The following is a 23,150-nucleotide window of genomic DNA, read 5'->3' as shown; positions in this document are numbered from 1 at the left end:
GGACACTGTGGCGATTGCCCAGGTGACAGCTGAGGAGGTCGCTTAGAGCAGTGGCGAGGATGTGAATACACTGGGACCCTTGTGCCCTGTCGATGGGAATGTAAAACAGTGCAGCTACTGTGGAAATAGTATGGGTGGCGACTCCTCAAAAAATGAAAACTAGAATTAGCATATGGTCCAGTAATCCCACTTGTGGATACGTAACCCCCCAAATTGAAAGCTCAAGGTCTCAGAGAGATATTGGTAGACCCATGTTCATAGCAGCATTATTCACAATAGCCAAAATGTAGAAGCAACTTGCCATATTTTTGGACCATAAGACGCACCCAGGTTTTAGAGTAAAAAAATAGGAAAAAAAATTTTGAAGCAAAAAATGTAGTAAAATATTTAATAGTATAAAAAACATATTGCACCGATGTAAATGTAAACAACATTCTGACTATAAGATGCACCTCCCCTTTCCTCCCAAATTTGGGGGAAAAGTGCATCTTATAGTTCAAAAAATACGGTAAATGTCCATTGCAGATGAATGGATAAACAACACATGGTATGTACAAACAATGGATTATTGCTCTGTCTCTAAAGGGAAGGGAATTCTGACCCAGGCTACAACGTGAATGGACGTTGAGGACATTATGCTGAGTGAAATATGCCACTCCCAAAAGAGCAAATACTGTGTGATTCCACTCTCCTGAGGGGCCTGACATAGTCAAATTCTGAGACAGAAAGTAGAACGGTGATGACCAGGGACCAGGGGAAGGGCAGTGGGGCGTTGGTGTTTGACGGCTGGAGTTTCAGTTTGGAAAGATGACGAGGTTCGGAGATGGGCTGTGGTGACTGCACAACACCTACTGTAATTTAATACAATGTAAATATACTTAACACAACTGAACTGCATACTTAAAAATGGTTAAGATGGCATTTTTTGTGTTTTACCATTATATTAACATTTTTAAAGGTTAAAAATTACTTTTTTAAAGTAAGAAGCAGAATGGCTTCCAGAGGCAAATCAGAGGAGGGGGACCCCATTCTCATTGACATGTCTGTGACTTCAGTGCCCCACAAGGCACCTGGCACTTGCAAGGGTTTCACTTAGGAGAGGATTCTCACCAATCATCATGTTTTATTGCACACTTAAAACTTAGCATAGATGACTTACATGTGTCTTTTGGGCGGGTACTTAGCCTGAGTCCTGAGCGTGTCTGTCCCTCAGGACGAAGGTCTGATCCAGAACTGGGTCAGTGCACTGAAAAATGGCCCCCCTGCAGGGCCTTGCTGGCTTTCTAGAGAATCGAGACTCATTTCTACCATCACTCATCAGATGAGCCACCAGAGCAGAAGGTGCACTGGGACCCTCTCTAGTTGTTCTCACCTCCACCCTCAATTAACATCTGTGTGTGGACATTCAGATGCATTTCCTCTGAGCCCTTGCAACTCCAGGTTGGAGCAGCATCAGCCTGGCCTGTGAGCTTGTTACAAATGCAGATTTTCAGCTCCTTCTGTGACCTACTGAAACGGAATCTGCATTTTAACTAGCTCCCTAGGGAGTCCGTGTGTGCAACAAACCTTGGAAGGCTCTGCTTCAGACTGCCTAATTCTTGTTTCCCAAGCGCTGGGTCTTGGGAGTCAGCTGGCGTGCATTGTTAAAGAAGATTCCCAGGCTCCCCCCTTGGTGATTCTGATCTAGTTGTTATTTTTATTTTAACGGAAAGAATAAAAAGGTTCCTAACGGGCTGTGAGTACCATGCGTAGACACCCCCATGCCTGAACCATCAGGGAAGAGAAACACCCAAGCACGGGTTTCTGGGACACGGACAACCCCACAGTGCCAGTGGTCGTGTGCAAAAGGCTTCCTTGTAGTGGAAGCTTCTAGGAAAAGAGAGCATTGATTTTTGTGAACATTTATAAGAATTTACAACAAATTTGGGGTGTTCACCATGTAAATAATTCTGACTTTGACCTTTACCGGCACTACTGATTTCAGCTTCATCTCTCTCTGAAGCATTTTCAAAACATCCCTAGTTTTCCTTTATACAGAAAAGAAACAAAGCAGCGTATTTTTAAAAAGTGTAGCCAAGATGGAAAGGCTTAAGGAAAACAGGGATTCCTTCAACCATGGAGAAGGCTGTTTTAAGAGTAAATTAGATCAGCAAAAGCTTTCTGTGCTCACTTGTACAATCCCTTTTGGCCCCTCCTACTCTCATGCTTCTCGCTGATTCTAAACTCTGAAACCTGAAAGAAAAGAGCGTTTCTATCTTCTAGGCAAGTATCTCACTCTGGGCCCTCAGGAATCCTTGGAAACTTTCATTCATGAATGAATTCTTATCCCCACACCCAACTGGTTCATCAAAGAACAGCGACTCACCCTAAATTATGCAAAAATCAAGGACACATAATTGGGATCTAATTCCAGTGCATTTCTAATGCAATGCCTTTTACAACTAGAACATTTTGGGTAAGCAATTACAATGCAGAGTTTGGGGGGCATTAGAGAGACACATGGAAGGTAGGGTTAGAGAGAGACATTTAAAAAGGGAGGGAGGAAGGAACAGAGGGAGAGAACCGGGGAGGAGGCTTTCTTTGCAAGGCAAATGAAAAGCAGTTTTTATGTTCAGCAGTTACGACCTATTTGTTTTTCACGTTTGGGACTTAACCACTCTGCAGTCAGAAGAAGAAAGGCCAGTTAGTGGTGCCAGTTGCCACTCCCAGCTTCCGGATTCCCTGTGGAGTTGTGAGTGGAGATGGAAGTTCCCACATTGGTCTGGGCCAAAGTGACCGGTGGAAGGGGCCATAGTCCCCTGACAGTCCTGGGGCTTGGGCTGAGGGGAAGGGGAAGAAGGGCCAGGGGAGGCAGCAAGACAGCTGGGATGGGCGGAGAAGGAAGCTGACCTATCTCGTGTCCGCCCCCCCCCCCCACCCCCGCCCCAGTGACAAAAAGCCTGGGACTCCTTTAATTAGTCCCTTACTCTGCCCCAGGAGGATGAAATGTACCTAGTAATTGACATTCTTAAAGACCCTTATGAGTCCTTGGTGGCAGGTGGTTGCTATTTTAAAACATAAAAATCTTAGCTGGGGGAATCAATCAATGAATAAATCAATATTTGTCTAGCATCTGCAGGGTGCTGAGCACCATACCAATTGCAAAGGTGTGCAAAGGGAGTACAAAACATGCCCCAGTTGGAAGGAGGCCGTGACTACCATGCCTGTGAACAGCCTTCAGAACTCCAAAAGAAATGAAAACTCAGAACTCGGAAAGACCTACGTTCAAACCCCAGTTCTACTGCTTTGGGAAATTGCTTCATTTCCCTGAGCCTTTGTTGTTTTCTACCCTGTAACCTGTAGTTAATCATACTTACTTCATAGGACGTTACAAGTACTCAGTATGTACAATAATCTTATAGCAACAATTCTGTCACTAGTAGTGAGAGAACAGTCTTGGGGAAAACCAGAAACACCTACACAAAACCATTTGTAAACAAAGATAACACTGGATAGGGATAGACTCGGGAAACAGAACTGAATATAGCAACCTAAAGGCACTGTCGGCCCAGATGAGACACCGGAGTGTTATTCTGCCGTCTAGACAGTTTTATGGAGTGGAGGAAAGAAGAGAACAGAGTTGGTTGGAGTCTCCTGGGAACCTTTCATGAAGGAGGCAATTCATGAATCAGGGGTTGTATCTGAGCCGGGCATGTCAGACTGAGGGACAAATGGGACATGAGGAAGTGGCCTTGATCGCTCTGTCCTTCTGCCTGCCACCTCTGACCGCCCTTCACACTTAAGCTCTTCGATCTGTCCACACATGAGGGGCTTCACTACTTTTACCCTCGCCTCTTTTGTCTTCCCCTCTATTCTCTCTCTAGGTATTTTTTTTAAATGAGCTTCATTGAGGTATAGTGCATGTGTAATAAATGGCATCCATTTAAAGGGTGAAACATGATGACTTTTAATAGTTGTTATACCATGAAACCACAACCACATTCAAAACACAGATTTCCACTATCTCCCCGCCACCCTCTAAGAGTCCTCTCACCCCTTTGCAGTCGGTCCTGCGGACTCCCCGGCCACCACTGCCCTGCTTCTTGTCCCTGTGGATCAGCAGATCGGTCTGCGTTGTCTGGAATTGTATGCAAATGGAAGCACACACCACGTGGTCTTTGTTCCTGGCTTCTTAATAATGTCTCCTGTTCTGTGACTTGGTTTTCCCTGTTTTTAAATGGAATCCTTTGAGAGCAGACTTTTAATTTTGATTCTTTCTAATTGATCAGTATTTTGTTTTATTGTTTATGCTTTTTGTGTGCTCCCTAAGAAATCTTTGCTTACCTGAGTTTGCAGAGATCTCATATGGTAAGTCCTCATTTAATATCATCAGTAGGTTTCCTGGAAACTGTGACCTCAAGTGAACTGACCCACAACAAAACCAATTCTACCAGAGACTAATTGATATAAGTAAGAGTTAAGTTCCTGTGACATATTTCTGGTCACAGAAGCATCACCAAGCTTCTAAAGAAAGACTCAAAACACCTCTAATAGTAAGCAGTGAAAAAAATGCGAGGTACACATACAGCTGAGAAGGATTCATAAAAACAAGGAAGCTAATTCTTTTCCGAACTGCTTATTCCAGTTCAGGGTAGCGGGTGGCGAGAGCCCCTCCGGGCAGCTCAGGGAACAAGGCAGGGGCCCTGGGCAGGACACCGGCCCATCAGAGGGCCACTCACACACGCCCACACTCACTCAGACGGGGACGACTAGGCCTCCCAGCCCTCCTCAGGGCACATCTTTGGGATGCGGGAGGAAGCGAGTCCCTGAAGAAAACCCACACGACGAGGGGCAAGCATGCAAACTCCACACAGACAGAGGCCCCTGCTGGCAGCTGATTTTTTGTTATCCATGTCATAAAGAAACAACATTATTTGAAGACCCGCTGCAGTTTAGATTTTGCATTTAAATCTATGACTCATGAACAGGTAATTTACTAGGCAATTTAATATGCTCCCATTGGCTCCAAGGTCATGTCCACATACCAACAAATCCTCCATTTTTTCCCCTCCAACCCAAATCTTTTCTCTGAGCTCCAGAACCCCACGTCCACCTGCATACCCACTTCTAAAACCTCAGCATCTCCACACCGAGCTTTCGACTTTCCTCTCCACACCTGCGCCTCCTTCATCGTTGCCTGTTTTCGTGAATGGCTCCGTTCACCCAGTCGGTCAAGGCAAAAACCCTTCCTCTCTGTCCCATCTGTATCCAGTCGGTCACGGAACCTGTCCACTGCACCTTGTGTGTACATGGATGTGCGAGCTGCGCATTCTCTCTGCCCCGCACGCACCATCAGGACGCCCCGCCTGTCCCTGGGGCTGCTGCTGCGGCAGGGCCTGGGTCTCCACTCCCACAGCTGCCCTGCCTCCCGTCCACTCCCGTCCTGTCCTTACGACTCAACGCCAGCTCTCCCCGGGCTCTTGAGATAAGAGTCGTGACCCTAAATGTGCCCGGTCTCTCCCATGCCTGCCTGTCACCCCTGTTTTTTTTTTCCTCCGGCAGGCCTCTTGACTTTCAGGTCCAGCTCTACCCGTGTTCCTTGATTTCCTCAAAAAAGGCCTCACTTCTTTCCCTTCAGGACCTCCACAGGCTGTCCGCACTCCCAGAAAGAGTCTTGCCAATCTGTCATATTACCACTCTCTCTTCAGACTTCACTTCCAACGCCACTACTTTGGGAAGGCTTCTCCGGTCCCCCTGGCCTGGGCCAAGTCCCCCTCTCATAAGAGCCTGTAGAAGCCTGTACTCTTCCATCATGTGTCACGTGGTGATTCCATGATTATACATGTAATCAGGAACGTATGCTCACCCCCCTCTAGAATGTGGGCTTCGTGAGGACAGCAGTTGTTTCTGCTGGTCCCAGCCCTATTCCCGCCATCCAGCGCATTTCCCCACACGTAATAGAGGAACACTGACTAAGTGTTTACTACATGAGTGAGTGAGGACAGGGAAGGGCGGCCCTGGCTGGAAAGAGGAAAGGAGGCAGGTCAAGGGGCACAACCTCACAGAGGGAGCGAGGTCAGAATGGAATTCTGCGGTTGTAGGAAACACGATTGTTGATTTTCCTTCTAAATCAGGAATTAAGAAATGATTTTCTTCCCCCACCCTCATATAAGCAGACAACTAATTATAGCAAGACTGGTGGGAATTATGTCGGTCTCATCAAAATCAACCTGTAACCAGCTTTAGAAACATATGGTAAAGTCGTTGCAGCACAAAAGATGCAGATGTAACTGAATTCTCTGATCACAGCAGCTTCCTGTTTCAAAGCAATTAAGTTCAGGCATCAAAAGGCAAAAGCAAAAGGGGAAAGTTCAACTAGAGGCGGATATTTTCCTAAGCCAATTGGAAAAGAGATAGGTTTTTTTCACTTTTCCTCTAGAGCTTTGGGAAATCCTATTCACGCTGGCGTGAAAGGCCGTTCCAGCCTGACCGGGCGGGGCTGAAGACAGCAGGGGCCAGTGATTTGGGGGGAGAGGGCTCCAGCAGTGAGAGAGCCGGAGTCTGGGTCTCAGCCCAGCACGCATTTCCCATCCAGCAGCAGAATGCATGCAGACCTCGTTACGTCCATCTTGCCTCAGTTTATCCAGTCATGCATTATGTATCCACTCCTCCTCTTAGTGGCTGTTATTTAATTTCTCCTGTGAATAGACGGGAAGCATAAGTGCTCTGCTGGGAGGCTGGGTGGAGTGCGGACCCGACCTGCCTCCCCTCTCCCTCCCCAATCCTGTCCTCAGGACACGGGGCCACGCAGGAAGCTCCTCCCCAGCTTGCACTGATAGCAGCCTAGGAAGGTCCTGCTCTTGATTTCCCCCAACCAGCGCCATGCATAGCACCCTCCTCCTGGGGCCTAATGGAAGCTGGATGAAGGGTCCCACTTCTCTGCTCTGCAGGGAGTGGTGTGTCCCTGGGTAGGCAGCGAAGATGCTATTTCACATGGAACATGCAGAAGAGACAGTCCCCTTCTCCTGGTGTGTGCCTCTGTCCACCCCACAGGCCAGCTGGCAGGGCTACTGGTGAACTCCCCTCTGGGGGCTGGAGCGAGGGAAGCCCCCTCCTCACATCTCATTTCATGTAGTGTGCGGGTCATGCGCTCTGCAGACAGACCCTGTGGGTTCAAATCCCAGCTCTGATCATTTCCAGCTTATTGGACTGTGGGCAAGTCCAGTGCCTCCATCCACAAATGGGGCCAATAATACTATGTTACCTCACAGAACAATGTCCTCCAAATAGAAAGTGCTATACAAGTGACCATTGTTGTCATTTTCAGGCGACACGCTGGTTAGCAGCCATCTTTATGCACCGCTTTCTCTCTCTTGTCAAGGATCCTGCTGCTTTATTCCTGCCCAGCGCGAAGGTGTAAGATACCCTTACTCATCACCTCCTTCAACTTGGATAGCAGCGCGACAGTATTTTTTCAGTTCCAACTGCTCAGCCCTATTCTGTGCCAGGCACTCGTGTTGGACTTTGGGGACACCAAAAGGAAAGCACAGCGTGCGCCTGCCTGACCTTCAGACTCTGTTGGGAGAGATCAGCGGAAGCGTGTACAGTCACTGAGCTTCCGTGGGACTGGGGCTGCTACTTCCTATGGACGTCAGAGGGTCAGACAGAGGGACGCCCAGGGACAGAGGTGTCTGGGGAGATCTCCCTGAGAAGGTGCCGTCCTAACAATCCTCCTGGTTGGACACCTCAGGGCTCCGGGCCCTTAACTGTGGCATTACCCAATTGATGTTTTATTTCTCTTGTGTGTCTCATGCACCATTATATCTCTGAACGTGAAATTAAAATAGACTGAATAGATTCAACCGCCTTTCACTAAGGCACTGTGCTAAGGGCTTTCACATGCATTATGTCATTTAGCCAATTCTCTGCGAACACGTCCAGGTTTCTTCGGAAACCTGGATGCCAGGTAGAATAATTTTTTGATGGATGGAGTCCATTACCAGTTTAGGACATGAGCCCAGGTGATTGAAAAAGCATAAATCAGGCAATTGTCCTGCTGTTGCCACTCTCTCCCATTCCTGAACCTTTTACTACTAATGGAGACATTACCTGACTCTCTTGATGATTAAAGAATTAGCTCATCGAACCGCCACAGGACCATCTGAATTGCAGCTCTTCCTTTTCACCAGGACATTGTTTCATTGGGACACGGGAGAATGTTGGCCGGTGTCTCCTGTTTCTTTGTGTGTGCTCTGTTTCACTGTCAAAGACTTCCAGCCATCTGATCTGTACTTAAACCCAGATGTCAGGCATGTGCCTGATGAACACCGAGGGAGAAAGAGAATCTCTCCTCCCCGCCGTCTCCTACTCCCGGCTGGGTTTCACTCTGAGATCACCGAGTCAAACTCGGTTTGTCAATCAAGTTCCCAAAGCTGAGCCCTTAAAAGACCTCACCAAACCCAAGCCCTCCCTAGAGGGACGGGGAATGCGAAGGGGCTGGGAGTGGGTTCCAGGACTCCCCATCTCCCTCTGTGGAGCCTGACCGCAGGGAATGAGCCAGCATAGTCATGAGGCCGTCTCCCTGGCACTAACCCCAGGCCCGTCTTAAATAACATATCTAAATGTTAATGTACACTTACACAGCAGTGCAGCTCATACTCTGCCCAAGTTGATTCGTTTTGCAGTGGGCCTGATGCAATTTGTCCAGTATAAAAATGTCTCTGGCAATTAGGGGAACAAAGGGGCAAAGCTGGAGGACCACAAGGATGACAAACGAAGCAAAATGACGTGAAAGCTGGGGACAGAATTAGATTTCTTTTCGAATCAGGCATTTTTGGGAATGTTAATAGCAAACAAGAAAGGCCTTATTTGCTTGCAAAAGCAACTCGAGGATGATCCATCGGAAAGAAAAGATGCAAACGGTGTGGGAAATGACTTGGATGCCGTGCTCCAACAGCCTCCCTGGCTCCTAACATCAATTTTAGGGTGTCTGGGGTTCGGACAGCAGGTGCAGCTAGTGGAAGGGCGAGCCCACGCCGCGACAGCGGGTGGAGGCTCTGATCACTGAAGAACAGCCCGCTGATACTTCACCGGTAAAATCACACTGCAGGAATGGGGCTCTGGGAAACACACCACCGAAGAAACTAAAATTGTTTAGCCTAGGAAAAATAAGTTAAAAAGAGACATAAAAACTATCCTCAAAGAAAAGAAAAACTGCCTTGTTAGGATCAAGTAGGCTTGTTCTGTGTGATTCCAGAGAAGAAATACAGGATCAACTGGATAATGACAAAATAGGAGAAGGAACTAACATACAGTCTCTGCTCGAGTTATTCTGAGTAATTCATTAGCACAGTATGACTTCATAGGGAAACTGTGGTATTAAATGCAATCTGATGCCTTAGTGCTAAGAACATGGTAAACTCTCAGTACCTATCAGCTATGTAATGTTAAAAGCAATACTCCTCACAAAGCTCCTACAATGGAGGTATTACTATTCCCATTTTACGGATGAGACACAAGAGGGTTGTCCAAGTTGAATAAATTTTTAGAGACATTCAATAACTCTCCCAAGGTTACACAGCCAGGAGGCCATTAGCAAGTCCTTCCTAGCACCTCAAGCTGCTCCACAGTGGGCTGGTCTGCTTTGCGAGAGCGTGAGTGCCCTACCGTTCAGCCAGGTGAGCTGAAGCCAGATGAGCTTTGGAAGAGGCTCTTGCATTGGCTTGGGGTGGAAGGTAAAGGAGTTGACCTCAAGTACTTTTAAGGTTCTTTTCTGCTCAGTGATTCTATGATTGAAATACCTATTCAAGTTCTATTAGCTATACCATGCCTCTCACCCACCTTAGTATAAACAGTCCTGTGGGAATGTGAAATTAGAGACGCAACCACAGAAGAAGGCCAAGGTGTCAAGGACCATGCACATACAGTGAACTACAGGAGTTTTTATTTTCATCTGAACTCTGGCTTTGCCAGCTCCCAAATTTCCTGGCTCAGTTCCATACATAATGAGCCTGCTGCCACCAGCTCCCCAAACTGTGGAGGCCAGCCTTAAGTTAGACAAGGTGGCAGAGGGTTAATCAAGAAAGTTGACGGGCAGTGAGGATTTTTAGAAATGGAGATCATCGGGGTCTGTCGAGAGGATGACCATTCGATGTGCACCGAGCGGCTCCGTATGGAAAGGGGCCAGGGAGAGCAGCCACTCCAAGGCCCGCAGACGAACACCCAGTGGGATAATGACGAGAGTTTCATGCAGTTAGTAGGAATTTCAGTTCCGGGAGAGAAAAGAAACAAACTACAGGAGGGAATATTTAAGGAACAGTTGGAGAGAACGCAATTGAAATTCATCCTAGCTCGTCTGAAAAGATAAAAACTCAACAGGAGTCACTGTGCTTAAGTGGGGATGTAAGAGCCGGAAACCGAGAGGGAGAAATGGAGGAAAAATGTTGAGCAGAAGTCTCTTGTGGAAGATTAGGGACATATAAAAGGGAACGTATATAAGAAATTACCTGGGAAATCGGAGGGGCTAAAAGAATCACAGACAGGGCAACCAGAAAGCACGGAACCATCTTACTTTGAGGTTAATGTATGCCAGTATTTGCTCAGCCATGTGAGTGATTCGGGCTGCAAATGCAGATGACCCAGGCTGGGGACAGTGATTATATCTGGGGTTGGGCAGACGGCAGTGGGTGGTTATAGAGGATGGAGATACAATTTTGGCCAAGAGCTTTCTAGATGCATTTTGTCTCTTACAACCATACCTCAAGTTCTCAGAGTCCCCAGCCCAATGAACTGGGGGGTTTGTTCATTGCATAAGCATTTCTGAAACACCTGCTGTGACTTAGGCACTGTGCTAGGCACTAGCGATACAATGGTAAATAACGCTCATCTCTATTCTCAGGGAGCCTGGTTGGTAAGAAAGACACGTGAAGACCGGAAGTAACATTGCTAGCAGTCTGGGTGGGGCTAGCAGGTGGTGCAGCGCTGAGAACTCTAACAGAGATGTGGAAGAGACATCAGAAGTTGGTGCAAAGGGTGGAGTCATCAGCCCTGCTTGGAGTGGGGCTGGGGTCTCAAAAAAGGTTTGGGAGCTAAGAGATTGGTTCTTGAAGGAGGAGGCCAATTGTACTTGGTCATCAGGGAGGTGGGAGAGGGCAAGAGGGCTTGAAACAACTTGTTTCACTTGGGGAAACTGTGAGTAGTTTGATATAAATGAACTATGGGTCCAAAGGAATGGGTAAGCCAGGCTCAAGAGGGGCGGGTCAGATCAAGGTCATGTGCCATGCTAACCAGGAGCCCAGGCTTGCTCCTCAGTTTCACAGGGGTTCACTGAAGGACTCGAAGCAGAAGATTAATAGCCTACAATGTTCACTTGCCAGTTCCCTCATCCACCTCTTGATTCGTTCCATTTTGGGACTTCCTAATGCTCAGGAAGACAAGTCATCATTCTCAGAGACTTCAGGGAACATTTCACAGTATTAACAACGCAGAGGAACCTCAGGCTCCTTCAGCTGAACTGCAAGTCTGAGTCCAGAAGCGGAACCAAGGAGGAAAGCACAGCACCTGCTCTGTCGCCAGGTTCCCACCGTTCACCAGTCACTTAAGTGAAGTTGCCCTTGGGAGTGGGGGGTGGGGGGAGGCCCCAGGCCCTAGGTAACCCAGTGCTCTGGTGTGAATGGTCTCAAGAAATACCCAGGCTGCTAGCAATGTTACTTGCAGTGCTTTGGCTCAGTCTGCTCTCAGTTACTAATAAGCGGTGGCCTTCCCTGCGTACCCCCTCCCTTTCTGGCCACCCTAAGACTTACCCACCGGCAGGGGGAAAGCTATCAGTAATTGGAAAGTAGTCGTGGGAACACCCCTTCTAGCTTAGCCATGTAAGATCCTCTCAGGAATAAACACTGCACCAGACCCATGTGTAGATTTTATAAAGCTTTTTAAATGTGAAATCCTGTGGTTGATATAGCTCTTAACTAAAGCTCTGAACCATAAGAAAATGTATTTCTGTAATAAAAAGCGAGAAGTTTAGCTAGACATGTGAGTGTGGGATACAAACAGAAGGAAAGGGAAAGCAGAAAGCGCAGGAGCAGGCCAGGAGAGGAAAGGCGGGGAGGCGTGCCCTGCGGCCTGGAGCGAGGGCAAGGCGGAGCTGAGCCGTGACTCCTTACTGGTGGTGGGCTGTGGGCACTGGCTGCCTGGACTTCTTCCATTATAAATGCAAGAGCTGATGATTCCATCGCCTGACTGCTGCCTCCCATGGGCAGAGACCTCTACCTGCAGGTGAGGGGACGGGACTGGCACCGAGCCTTGGGTGACAGGGAAGCCAAGGCCATGTTTGTTCTCTGACGGGACTTTTATAACATTTTGCAGGGCCAGGCATAATGCTCGGTAGTCCCCGCTCTCCGGGCTGCCTGCTGTGCTGCTTCTGGGGGCCAAGGCCTGAGGTTTTGCCCTCTGTTTAGGGTGGAAAAGGTTGATGTACACCAGAGAAAATATGCAGCTGGGTATTTATTAAGAATAAACAATGGTCCCCAAAGACACTTCTCTTCCTCCTCATTGTTGCTGATGTGATTAGTATCCAAATGAAGGGGAGTCAGGAAAGGAAGGGCTGCCGGGGTCCAGGCTCCCCCCAGCCAGGGGCTCCCTCTCCCTCTCCCCGATGTGTGGGCTCTCGGGGGCCAGCAGTGAAAGGGCACTGGGTCCCCGCTGACTAGCAGGAGACACGGGCTGGGCTCACAGGAGCAGTGCCATTCGAGAAACCCTAAGGGAGCTGGCCAGAGGAGGAGACGTTGAACTGGGTGCTGGAAAATGAGTGAGGGTCTTTGGTGGAAAAAGATGGTGAAGAGCAGCCCACCAAGAATAACCGCTTTTAGCTACTCTTCCTGCAAAGTGGGAGGAAAGGAGGGGTCCCAGAAAAGTCCTGGAATCTAGTCAATCGTAACCAAAAAGTGGGAATAGCTTGCGCTCCGAAGCCCACGTGCGCTGGGTGGAAAACAGTTGCGTACGTGGGCTGTCTACAGGGACCTGGAACGCTTCCCTGGGAGGAGGGTACTCCCAGGGAGAAGGAGAATGTGAAAGAAGTGCTCGCACCAGGGCGAAACCTCTTCAGCACTTGTAGCAGGATATTTGCTACAAGGAGAGGTATGGAAGTGATGTGGGTGGTGGGGTCCAGGGATGAGACTCGCTGTTTGGAGACTGCTTTGGAGTCTGGAGTTTGGAGACTGGGCAAGGGGCAGGTTTTGTCGCCACACAAGCTGGTGGCACAGACACACAAAAGCATGGGCACTCTGAGCAATTGGACAGGGGCAAGGAAGCCGAGTGGCAAGCCCAAAGGATGGTGCAGACACAGCATACTGCATTTTGCCGTGAATAACGCACACCCACATTTTTGTACTACCCATGTAAAATTTGCGTTTTTATTTTTCCTTCAAAATTTTTGGCGAAAAGTGCGCATTATACACGGTAAAATACAGTGCTACCCACGTTCTCAAGCTGCCGAGCGTCGGCACATGTGCGGGCTCTGTGTGGGGTGCCTCCCTCTCATCCACACCCAGCCGCTCCCCTTCCCCCACCCCCACCCCCACCCCCCGGAGCCAGCTCTAGTCGTCGCCCCTGGGCCAGCTTGCCGGTGGCCCCCAGCACACTCAGGCATGCGCTGTCTGGGCCCTTTCGGCACCTGTGCACTCATTCACTGCAGCCCTGTCCCCAGAGCATCACATCTGTCCCTTGCCGTCCAATGCCAAACCTCAGTGGGAACCCCTAATGAAGGATGAGTCATAAACAGCTGCCCCAGACTCATAAACGGTTGTTGACAAAACACACACTGAGACGAATGAGTGGATCCCTTTAACGCCAGTGGTCTCGTGCCTAAACCCCGCCGCCACCTGTTTCCAGTGTCTCCCTCCACGCTGGGAAGGGCGCGGCTCAGCGAACACTTCTGAGATGAGAAGTGACTGTCTCCATGCATCTTGACCTCTCTTTGTATACAACCTATATTTATCATTATGGGATTTGTCAGGATGTCATTCTGACAAGCCCAGGAGTTACAGGTAGTCACAATTCTCTCGTCTTCCTAGTGCTCGATCCATCAAATATCCAGGGCAGAGTGGGAAAGCGAAAGCAGCTCGCTCCGAAGAGCCCCCCAACAAGCCCTGGGCCGTCAAAATCTCGAAGGTCAAAGCTGGCAGAAGCCGGTGGTCTTTTCATTTATTTTTCTTGACGCCCATCAGCGAAAGCAATTGTGAGTAAAAGTTGTACCTGCCAGGAAAGGAACTGTCCTTTGTACTTAGTGGCAACCTTCACAGTTGAGGTGCACTCTGACAGCGGCTGCCGGAGCCCCGGAGAGGATGAAACATCTACCCTGCACTTGGGCAGAGGGCCGGCGAAAATACTTTTCATCTTGTCATCAATTAAAGACTCTTCTGGGATCTTGAACTGGGATTTAATTTTAGACCCAGAGCTTAGGTTTGAGAAGAAGAACATCGTAGAACCACCATAAATCGATCTGGTGTTTATTCACCTAACACAGAACACCTACTACGTGCTAGGCGCCGTGCTACGCATTGTAAAGAATAAGAAGCTACAACAGCCTAGGTCTTGACCTTCGGGGCTTGTGGCCCAAATTAGATAGCCAAAAATCAGATGCATCTTCTTGAAAAGAGCTTTCCCTGACCAATGAGAATATGTGTCAGTTTTCTCAGAGCCAGGCGTGATGCCAGGGTTCAACTGCAAGGCCCGCTTGGGGAAATGACATGAGAAAAGGAAAGAAAAGACCCCGAAGATCTGTGTTCCCTGTGTGTTCCCCATGACTGTAAGCCAATCACTGAACCTGTTTGAGATTCAGTGTCCTCAGCTGTAAAATGAGGGTGACACTATATAGGACAGATAACAGAGAAGATGACATGAGTTGACAGATGTTGAAGCACCCGGTAACCTGAATGTGCACTGTACAACGTCATCATGAACATCAACATAGTATCTGCCTCCTGGGAACAAAGAGGCTCTTCTGCTGACCTGCACCTGGATGAGAGTCAACACGCGACATTCTGAAGAACAAAGACGGATGGTGGATGGATGCACGGATGCATGCCTGGTTGGGTGGATGGAGGCTCCCTGTGTTCTCAAAGATCTGTCTCTCTAGTCTCCCTGATGCTCCTCTCAGGCCCCTCTGGCTTTGAAAGCCACAGTGTTTTTGGAGAGAGAATACCAGGCATGTCCTGAGTAGAGCTATGAGTAGAGAGGCCAGTCCCACTCACGGCCTTAGATGTACCCCAGCCGCCCCAGCTCGGACGCCACACGGGCAGGCTCAGGCACAGGCTAGAAAGCCTTGTCACAGCCCGTCCATGTCTGCGAGGGAGAAAGATGACTCTCCACCCTGCAGTCAAGTCCATCTTCAAGCTTTCTTTTTTTACTTTTCTCCTTACTATTTAGTAAATGGATATAAGGAAGCTACCGGCTTATGTGATCAACCAATTCAAGCTGAGATGTTAGAGGGATTCTTACTTTTCAATGCACACCAGAGTCCCTGTGGCGCTTTCTAAAGTACAATGCTCGGGCTCCTCCTCACCACTAATAAAATCAGAGTCCCTGGGGATGACGCTCAGCCATATGAATTTTATATAAATGCGTGGTTCTGATTCGTACCCCCGAAGAAGCTTGAGGCCTTCCCTCTGGATGGCTTCAAGTCCAGATGCTCTACAGAGGTCTAGCATTTTAGTAGTTCTTTCAATATTACTACCCACAGGGGTGAGAAATCAGTTAAATCCAGGCATAGTCAGTGGGGCTAGGACTTTGGGGTCCAATTTAGGGAATGCAGGGGATTACTCCAAGCATGAGGGATGTAAAATTGCTAAACCTGGCTCTTTTCACCCCCACATTCCCCCACCCAGAGCAGCCTGGAGGAGGCCAGTCCTGGGCCTCTTGGAGGGGCAGCCAGTGGATGGGGGGGGGGGAGCTGGTGGGAGGAGCAGATTAGCACCCACTCTGTGAATTATCTTATCTAATCCTCACGACAACCCTGTGAGGTGGGCCAATCATTACCATTTTACAGACAGGGAAACTGAGACCCAGAGAGAGTCAAAGACTTGGCCAAGCTCATACTGTGTGGGAGCTACCTCCCGTCACGCTGAGGACCCAAGACTGGTGACCGCACTATGCTCAGGGAACTCCCACCTTCCCAACTGTTCCCGTGCCTGGGAAACACACCCTTGAGCATTGGGCATCCTTCCTCCATGTCAGTTTAAGGTTTTAAAAAATTATCTTTAAAGCCTTTGAATGGCTTTCTCTTTTTAGTGTAAATCACCCGAACATTAAAGCCCTTATTGTATATTTATCAGTGTGTTATTCCGACCGAGGGGAAAAAGGGAGAGGCTGACACCAGCAATGACTTTGAAAGTGAGAAAACGCTGGGCCTGAAACTAAATCACTGTGACACTGCCCCTCGAGGGCATCACTTCCAGTAAATGATCACCTTTTTCATTTCTGACCCGCGTGTCACGTCGGCAGGATGCAAGGAGAACTTGGGCTGGGCAGTGTCCAAGGCCATCGGCCTTGGATCTCCCCACACTGGCCAGGTTTGCCGCGTCGCTCTGGGCCCCCTGGAGCGGGCCCCACGTAACTTGACAAAGGCCGTCAGGCACCTTCTCAGAAGCAAATTCGTTGGGGCAGCTTTGCATGTTGCCCTATCCTGAGCCTCCTCCTTGCTCGGCCGGCTGAGACCAGCTGGTCTACTTACAGGAAAATTCTGCATTCTGTATGTTAGTGGCAGAAGGTCTCTGGGGGTCAGTGATGGGTGATTGTCCTGTTTGCCAGCATGGGGGTGGGGGGTGGGGGGGCGAGTAGGGCAAAGAGCAGGAGCCTGGGCAGGGAGAGTCACGCCCTGCTGTCCCAGTCCCGAGTGGCAACCTGAGGTGAGGCTGCTGATATTGCAGGACAAAGGGAGGGAGCAGAGTGCCGCTGGGAGCTCCCTTTTAGCAGGGGAGAAGCTGAGGCTGGGAAGGGCTGTGGCTGCTCCATAACCACGCAGCATATTGGCAATCAAACGAAGACCGAACCTGCACCTCCTGACACTCTCTGGGTTCAACTACTTTGGGTTATATTACTTTGACAGGTCTCCCATTAGAACTGTTACTGGTTTTACAGCTGGGATCTTCGGTCAGAAGTGACTGGTTGACAAAAACGAGGCAGCCACGGAAGTGCCCAACACTGACATCGGTTTTTCTTTACCTGGGAAGGTCGCCTGCAGATTTCAATCTAAGGGCAGCAGGTTCCAGGACTTCTTGACACAGCCGTGCAGCCGGGAGACAGAGCACTGTCGGGCGGCCGGGCTCCGGAGGCTCAGCGTGGGCCTGAGTCCCGACTGTGCCAGGCAGGAGTGCACGCTCCGACCTTCATCACATCATGTCCTGCCGCTTAGGCCTGGTTCCCACCCCGCCCCTCACCGTCCCCATCAGGAAATCAAGCGGGAAAAATGGAACTCAAGTCTCCTCTCGGTACAGGGCTTAAGATCCTGCAGAAAGGTCAAGCTTTGTGCTGAGAATACTCGCATTTCCCTGCCACCCTCTGGAATGAGCCTTGTTCATGCTATGAAACGGCCCTGACGGCTTATGTTGGTTCAAGCCTGAGTACCACCAAATCCTTTAGGTTTAAAACATCTCTCCTAGGGATGAGGTGGCCGAGTGATTAAAGCAATGGGCAGCTAAAACATCTTTTCAAGTATTAGTAACTCAAATGATTGGCAACTTCTATCCCCTCAGGGCCCAATTCTCCTCTCCACACACTGTGGAGTTCTGGTCACACATAATAAAGTCCCCAGATACCCCCAAGGCTGCAAGAGAAAGCCGTGTGCTCAGAGAAGAAGCGCTTGCGACGCATGTCCTGGAAGGGGCCCTGGAGAGTTGCTCCTGCAGCCAGAAACGCCGCCAGCCCTTGGGCTTGCGTTTCTGAGCCCAGGAGGACACCAACTTCACATTGACTTCCCACTGCCTGTTCCTGTGGCACTGCTCTTTCCAAAACAGGTTTCTGCAGAAAGGCAAGGAAGTGTAGGAGGCAGAAGCAGGGGCCGGGCTTCCTGTGCCGGCCTGCTGGCTGGTGGTCTTAGCTTAGCCTTTAATATCCCTGGGATCCAACTTAAAAACATCTACACGAGCATGCGCTATTGCTATTTTGCCTGTGTGTTCCTTATTGGTCTGGATGCTCCTTGAAAGCCGTGTCTGTGTTGTTTTCAACTGTGTATTCCCAGCACCTGTTATATGGCGGGCGTGCAAAATCCATGGTTGTTAAACAAATGTGTGAACTAGAGAGGATCTGGCACGTACTAAATATCTCCTACAATTGGGCAAATTGTGAGCCATTTTCCGATGCCATTTCACAACTCACCATATTAAATAGCTATTGTCACGTTCATTTAATTCATGGGGACTTTGTGGCTTCTAATGTCTGGTTAAGATGCTCTAGCTTATGCCTGCTGGATCCTGTGGCCAGTGGGGCTGGGCTATTTGACATCCCATTTTTCTGCTTCCTTACTTCTGTGCCATTCTGGCTGGCCAGATGAGCAGATGAGCAGGCCGGGCACTCGTCATCGTCATCTGTGCCCTGGGAAGCCCTGGCCAAAGCCAGGCCATTCTGGCCGGCACGCGCTCACGCTCTGTGATTCAGTAGACCTCACACATGCTGCTGCTGCTTTCCAGGACGAGGGAGGGAGCAGCTGCTGGGATCCTCTGACAGGCTTCCCGTCTCCAGCGCCCCCGAGCAGGCTGCTGCTCCCCCTGACGTTGCCTGCTCATGACTCATGGCTTGCGGGGCCTCGGTGGCCTCTCTGACTTGTCATCCCTCAGCCCACGCCTTTGCGTCAGGCTCTCCCCAGCTGACTTTGCTATGACAACTTCCTGCCACATTACTATAAACACTGAATGTCATTTTCCAGATAGTGGTCCCCAAACCATCATGTTCCGTGCTGAGAAGCCAGCCTCACTTGTAATCATCACTGTGCTTACCAGCAGGATTTCACTGTGTCCCCCTTGCCACACTGAAGACTGTGCTGTTGGGGACATCTCTGACATTAAAAGGGGTGAGCTTCCATACAGGCAAACTGCCCAGGATCGCAAAACCAAAGGATCCTTGAGACTGACACTGACCCATAATCTGAGGGTGCACAAGCCTCAGTCATTTGTGCCAGAATTCTGAGCAGTGCAGAGCCAATTAAGGCATTAATGGCTTCTTACATTTGCATCCAGCTCAGAGGGTGCAACACCCTTCACACCCTCTATTGAGTTGACCCCACAGCACCACGTGAACAGGACCAGCAGCAGCATCCCCACTGCACAGATGGGAAACTAAGGTTTGGGGGGGATGGGATTTGCCAAAGTCATAGAGCTCTTTCATGGAACTTCCTTTGGTGGACCCCCAAATGCTGGCCTTTTGCATTTCTTGTGCCTCTACAATCCTAACAAGTAGAAGATAGCCAGTAAATGGCTGTTCATTGAACTGATGGTTGAACAGTGAACTATGACTTACATTCAGGGCTTTGATTCACAGCATAACAGTTTTTCTCTGCTGCACTGCTGTAGACTAATTGAGCTTTTGCAGCCATGGGTACAAACAGTCTCAAATCAGACTAGTTAGCTCAGACCCCTCCACCCTGTCTGGCCACTGAATTTCCTCATCTATAACAATAGCACCTGCTTCCCTGTGTTGCTGAGTGTTAGATAAGAAAATGCATGTAAAGTGCACAGTAGTGACTGGCTAGCGGCTCTAGGAAGTGCTTAATAGGTGTTAGCAGTAGTTATTATTATTCAAGGGTAGGGACTGGGCGTTACGTATCTTTATATGCCAGGACTTAGTACAGTGGTCGGCACATGCACATGAGTGTAGGGCTCAACACACTTGCCTGCCAACACTGACACGCCTCACACGGCGTGGAGCAAGGCCCTCCCTTCTCCTGGGCCTCTGGCCCCACACCCATGAAATGATGAAGTTGAACTGGGTAGATCCCACAGTTCTTCCCAGTTCCAAAATGCTCTGGTTATTTCAGTGGTTCTCAATGGGGGTGATTTTTGTACCCCAGGGGACATCTAGACATCTGGCAATGTCTAGAGCCATTTTTCGGTCACAACCAGTGCTGGCATCTCAAGGGTAGAGGCCTGGGCAGCTGGCTGGGGACCATGCACAGGACAATGCCCACAGAAAGAATTGTCTGGCCCTGGATGTCAATAATGCCAGGACTGCGCAGCTGGATCCAGCTCTGCACAAACACCCAGAGCTCTCTGAGCCGCGTGGCACGTGCCTGTGTCCTGCAGTTTGCCGACGTGCCCGCGCAGCAGAACTCCTCCATGCGGCAGACCAGTCTATGGAACGTCCTCTCAGCTGCCCCTCTGCACCCTCACCACACTGATCTCGTTGGAGGCAGGGAGACTGGCTCGGCCATCTTTAATTTAAATTTAGAATCACACCTGCTCACCGCCAGACTCCGAGACGGCTCTGGCAGGGCTCGGGGAGAGCAACTGTGCACCCGATGCACAGAGCCCAGCCTGAGGCAGAGATCCTGTCAGGGTAGGGGTGGCCCCAGGCAAAGCCATCAAGTTCATGGCCTTGCCCTTGCACCCCTGCTTCCATTCTCCCACTGCAACTTCCACCTTCCAGGGGCCAGACCAGTTCTGGTGATGGGGGAGTCACCATAGGGAGAACATGCACTGGCCGGTGTTGTGGGTATGGGGGGGACCTCGAAACAGGTGGCCATGGCAGCCTCTGAGGAAGCCCATCTCCCTGTTTGCACCACATGTGGGGGGTCACTGCCATCACATCCCCCGGGCCCGTCTATCTTGAGGCCTCTTTCTTGATGCCACCCTTCCCCCGAGTGCCTGCCGAGAGCCTATGGGCTCCCTGGAAAGAGCACCAATGAGGAACAGGGAGACCTGGGGTCTATTTTGGGCCATATCGCGTCCCATTGTATCTCTCTGACTGTTTTCCCGTTGGTTAAACAGGAACTGACGTGGTAGTTGGCAGCACAGGAAGATGAAGGGGGAAAGCTCATTGCAATCCCCCCGGCTGTCGCACTGACCGCACCACACAGGGGACCGGGCCCTGCTGCTCAGGAAGTGCTGAACTCGCTCTGGCACTCTTCCCCTCACACTCACGCACATTCTCAGCTGATGTGTCAGGGAGACCCCCAACTCCACTTCCCCTTGCAGCGTCAGGGAGTCCCCCCACCCCCTGACCCAGCGCCTCAACAGATCGATGCCCTGAATTCCCAGGAGCCCTGAGCGGCCCCTTCTGGTCTCTGTCAGGCTTGTGGGGAGGAGTCAGAACAAACAGCCCACGAGGCTGGGCAAATGCCTACAGGATGGCGCAGCAGCTGGGGCACCCACCGGCCCCACCCCTGGATGAGTGGCCCTGCCCCTTGGACTTCTCACAAGGAAGGGAGGCCGTGCTGGAGGGAGGCCTGGCCCAGGGAACAGCTCATTCAAAACAACGGGCAGCCGGACAGCCAACTTTCGTGCCTTCCGATAAAGAGAGCACGAGGTGCTAGGTGGCTGGGGTCTCCCAGCCCGCCCCAGAAGGCATTTCAGAGACAAAAGATGGATATGAGTTTATGTATCCTTCATAAAGGAAGGGACAGCACTCTTCTTGAAGCCCAGATTTCATTCCTGCTGCGATTGTAGCAGCTTGTAGTTTTTTGAAGCACAACTAAATATAGACAGGTCAGTGGGGGAGTGCGGTGCGGGGGGGGGGGGGGTTACTAAGAGATTACTGAGGAGGCCAGGTAGCTTTACTGAAGAAGCCGCAGGCAGAATTCCCCTCCCCCAACCCGGCACGTACGGAGGTGGAGGGTGGGCAACATCATTGTTCAGATGGGACCCTCTGCGAGGTATTTTCTTAGAGAAGCTAAATCTAAGCTTAGCTAAAAACTAGAGTTCTTTCTCCTGAAAACATGCCTAAAGAAGGATCTCTCATCCTTACCGATTATAAAGTAATCAGATTGGGGGCCATTCAAACCTGGGGTCTTACAATGGTATTTCCACTTATGGAATGAGAAAAAAAGCAGGCACAGAGATGTCCTGGTTCAAGTTGGCTTTCAATGTCACCACTTCGAGAGGCACAACGGATCACCAAGTAAGCAGGTGCATATCTTCTGGAAGCACAGAATAGCTCACTGACGTGAGTATTGGGTGTGACTTCCATGTTGTGTAAGCCTTCGATGCTCTAGAACAAAGGTTGTTCCAAACTCTGTTGAATTATGCCGTTGTGGTCTCCCTGACCAATTCTGCTCTGGGGTCCCACACTCCTGCAGGACCTGCTTTGGTGGCTACAATAGTTTGCTCTTTGTTTTCCCACCAAAATTCTGCTGGTACAACCCACTTTCCAGCACATTAAATTATTTTCATTTTGGCCTTTTAAACACTCTTCTTGGCTGTTCTCTTCCTGGCTCAATCTGGATTTTGGAAAATGAATACCCACTCATTAAATATCCACTCTGCCAGCTGGTTCTCTGGCCTCTGGAAGGGCCACCAGCTCGGCCAGCCAGAGGGCCCCACAGAACAGTCCCTGAGACACTGTCCAGGGAAAATGAGCAGTTATGGTTCAATCTGGTCCCTACCCATTAAAGGGCAATTTTGAGTTTTAAGTAGATGTCACAGACTCTGAAAATTTGCAGCCCAAAGCCAAATTGCCTTTGATATGCTGAATTTTGGAATGGGAAAAAAACTTACCCGTGCTTCCCCGGAGTGGGCACCAGGAGGATCTCTCTCCCAGCCTCGTTGTGGGGCAGCAGCTGGGCGGCATACCTCCCGGATGGCTGCAGGTGCCTGTGCACGGAGACGGCCAGCCTGCAGTGCTCGCTGCTGCTCCTCATCCACGGGCTCAGGATGGTGTGCTTGGAGTTTGCCGAGGTGTTCAGGAGGAGGAAGGAGCCTGCCAAGAGACAGGGAAAGTGATTCTGCAGGTGTGTCCAGGCAGGTGGACCCACAGGAGCCCTGCGGAGGGATTTAGAGAGGAGTGGCATCCAAGTCTCTAAGGCTGGAGGTCTTTATCACCTTCCTTGCACACCCCATCCCTCTTCCCCTCTTAGGTTGTCCCTGCAAAAGAACGGTGACTGAGGGGCGGGCTTTATAATTAGGCGGACCAAGGTTCTCACCTTAGCACCTCTACTTATGAGCTCTATGTCCCTGAGTCTCAGGTTCTTC

The 23,150-nt window shown here is 50.0% G+C and overlaps 1 protein-coding gene across 1 annotated transcript in view; it reads right to left on the bottom strand.

Annotated features, from left to right (window-relative positions):
* The window catches only part of ALK (ALK receptor tyrosine kinase), a 641,645-nt gene that overhangs the window by 276,827 nt on the left and 341,668 nt on the right, over positions 1 to 23,150 (bottom strand). The window contains exon 4 of the mRNA XM_045844604.1: positions 22,677 to 22,878. Coding sequence (XP_045700560.1) covers positions 22,677 to 22,878 — 202 coding nt within the window. The remainder of the gene's footprint in view (positions 1 to 22,676; positions 22,879 to 23,150) is intronic.

The sequence above is a fragment of the Phyllostomus hastatus genome, unplaced genomic scaffold (genome assembly GCF_019186645.2).
Source record: "Phyllostomus hastatus isolate PE091 unplaced genomic scaffold, TTU_PhHast_1.1 phas_contig_402, whole genome shotgun sequence".
Taxonomy (NCBI): Eukaryota; Metazoa; Chordata; class Mammalia; order Chiroptera; family Phyllostomidae; genus Phyllostomus; species Phyllostomus hastatus.
Note: the sequence above shows the minus strand (reverse complement) of the source record. Positions and strands in the feature narration are given on the sequence as shown.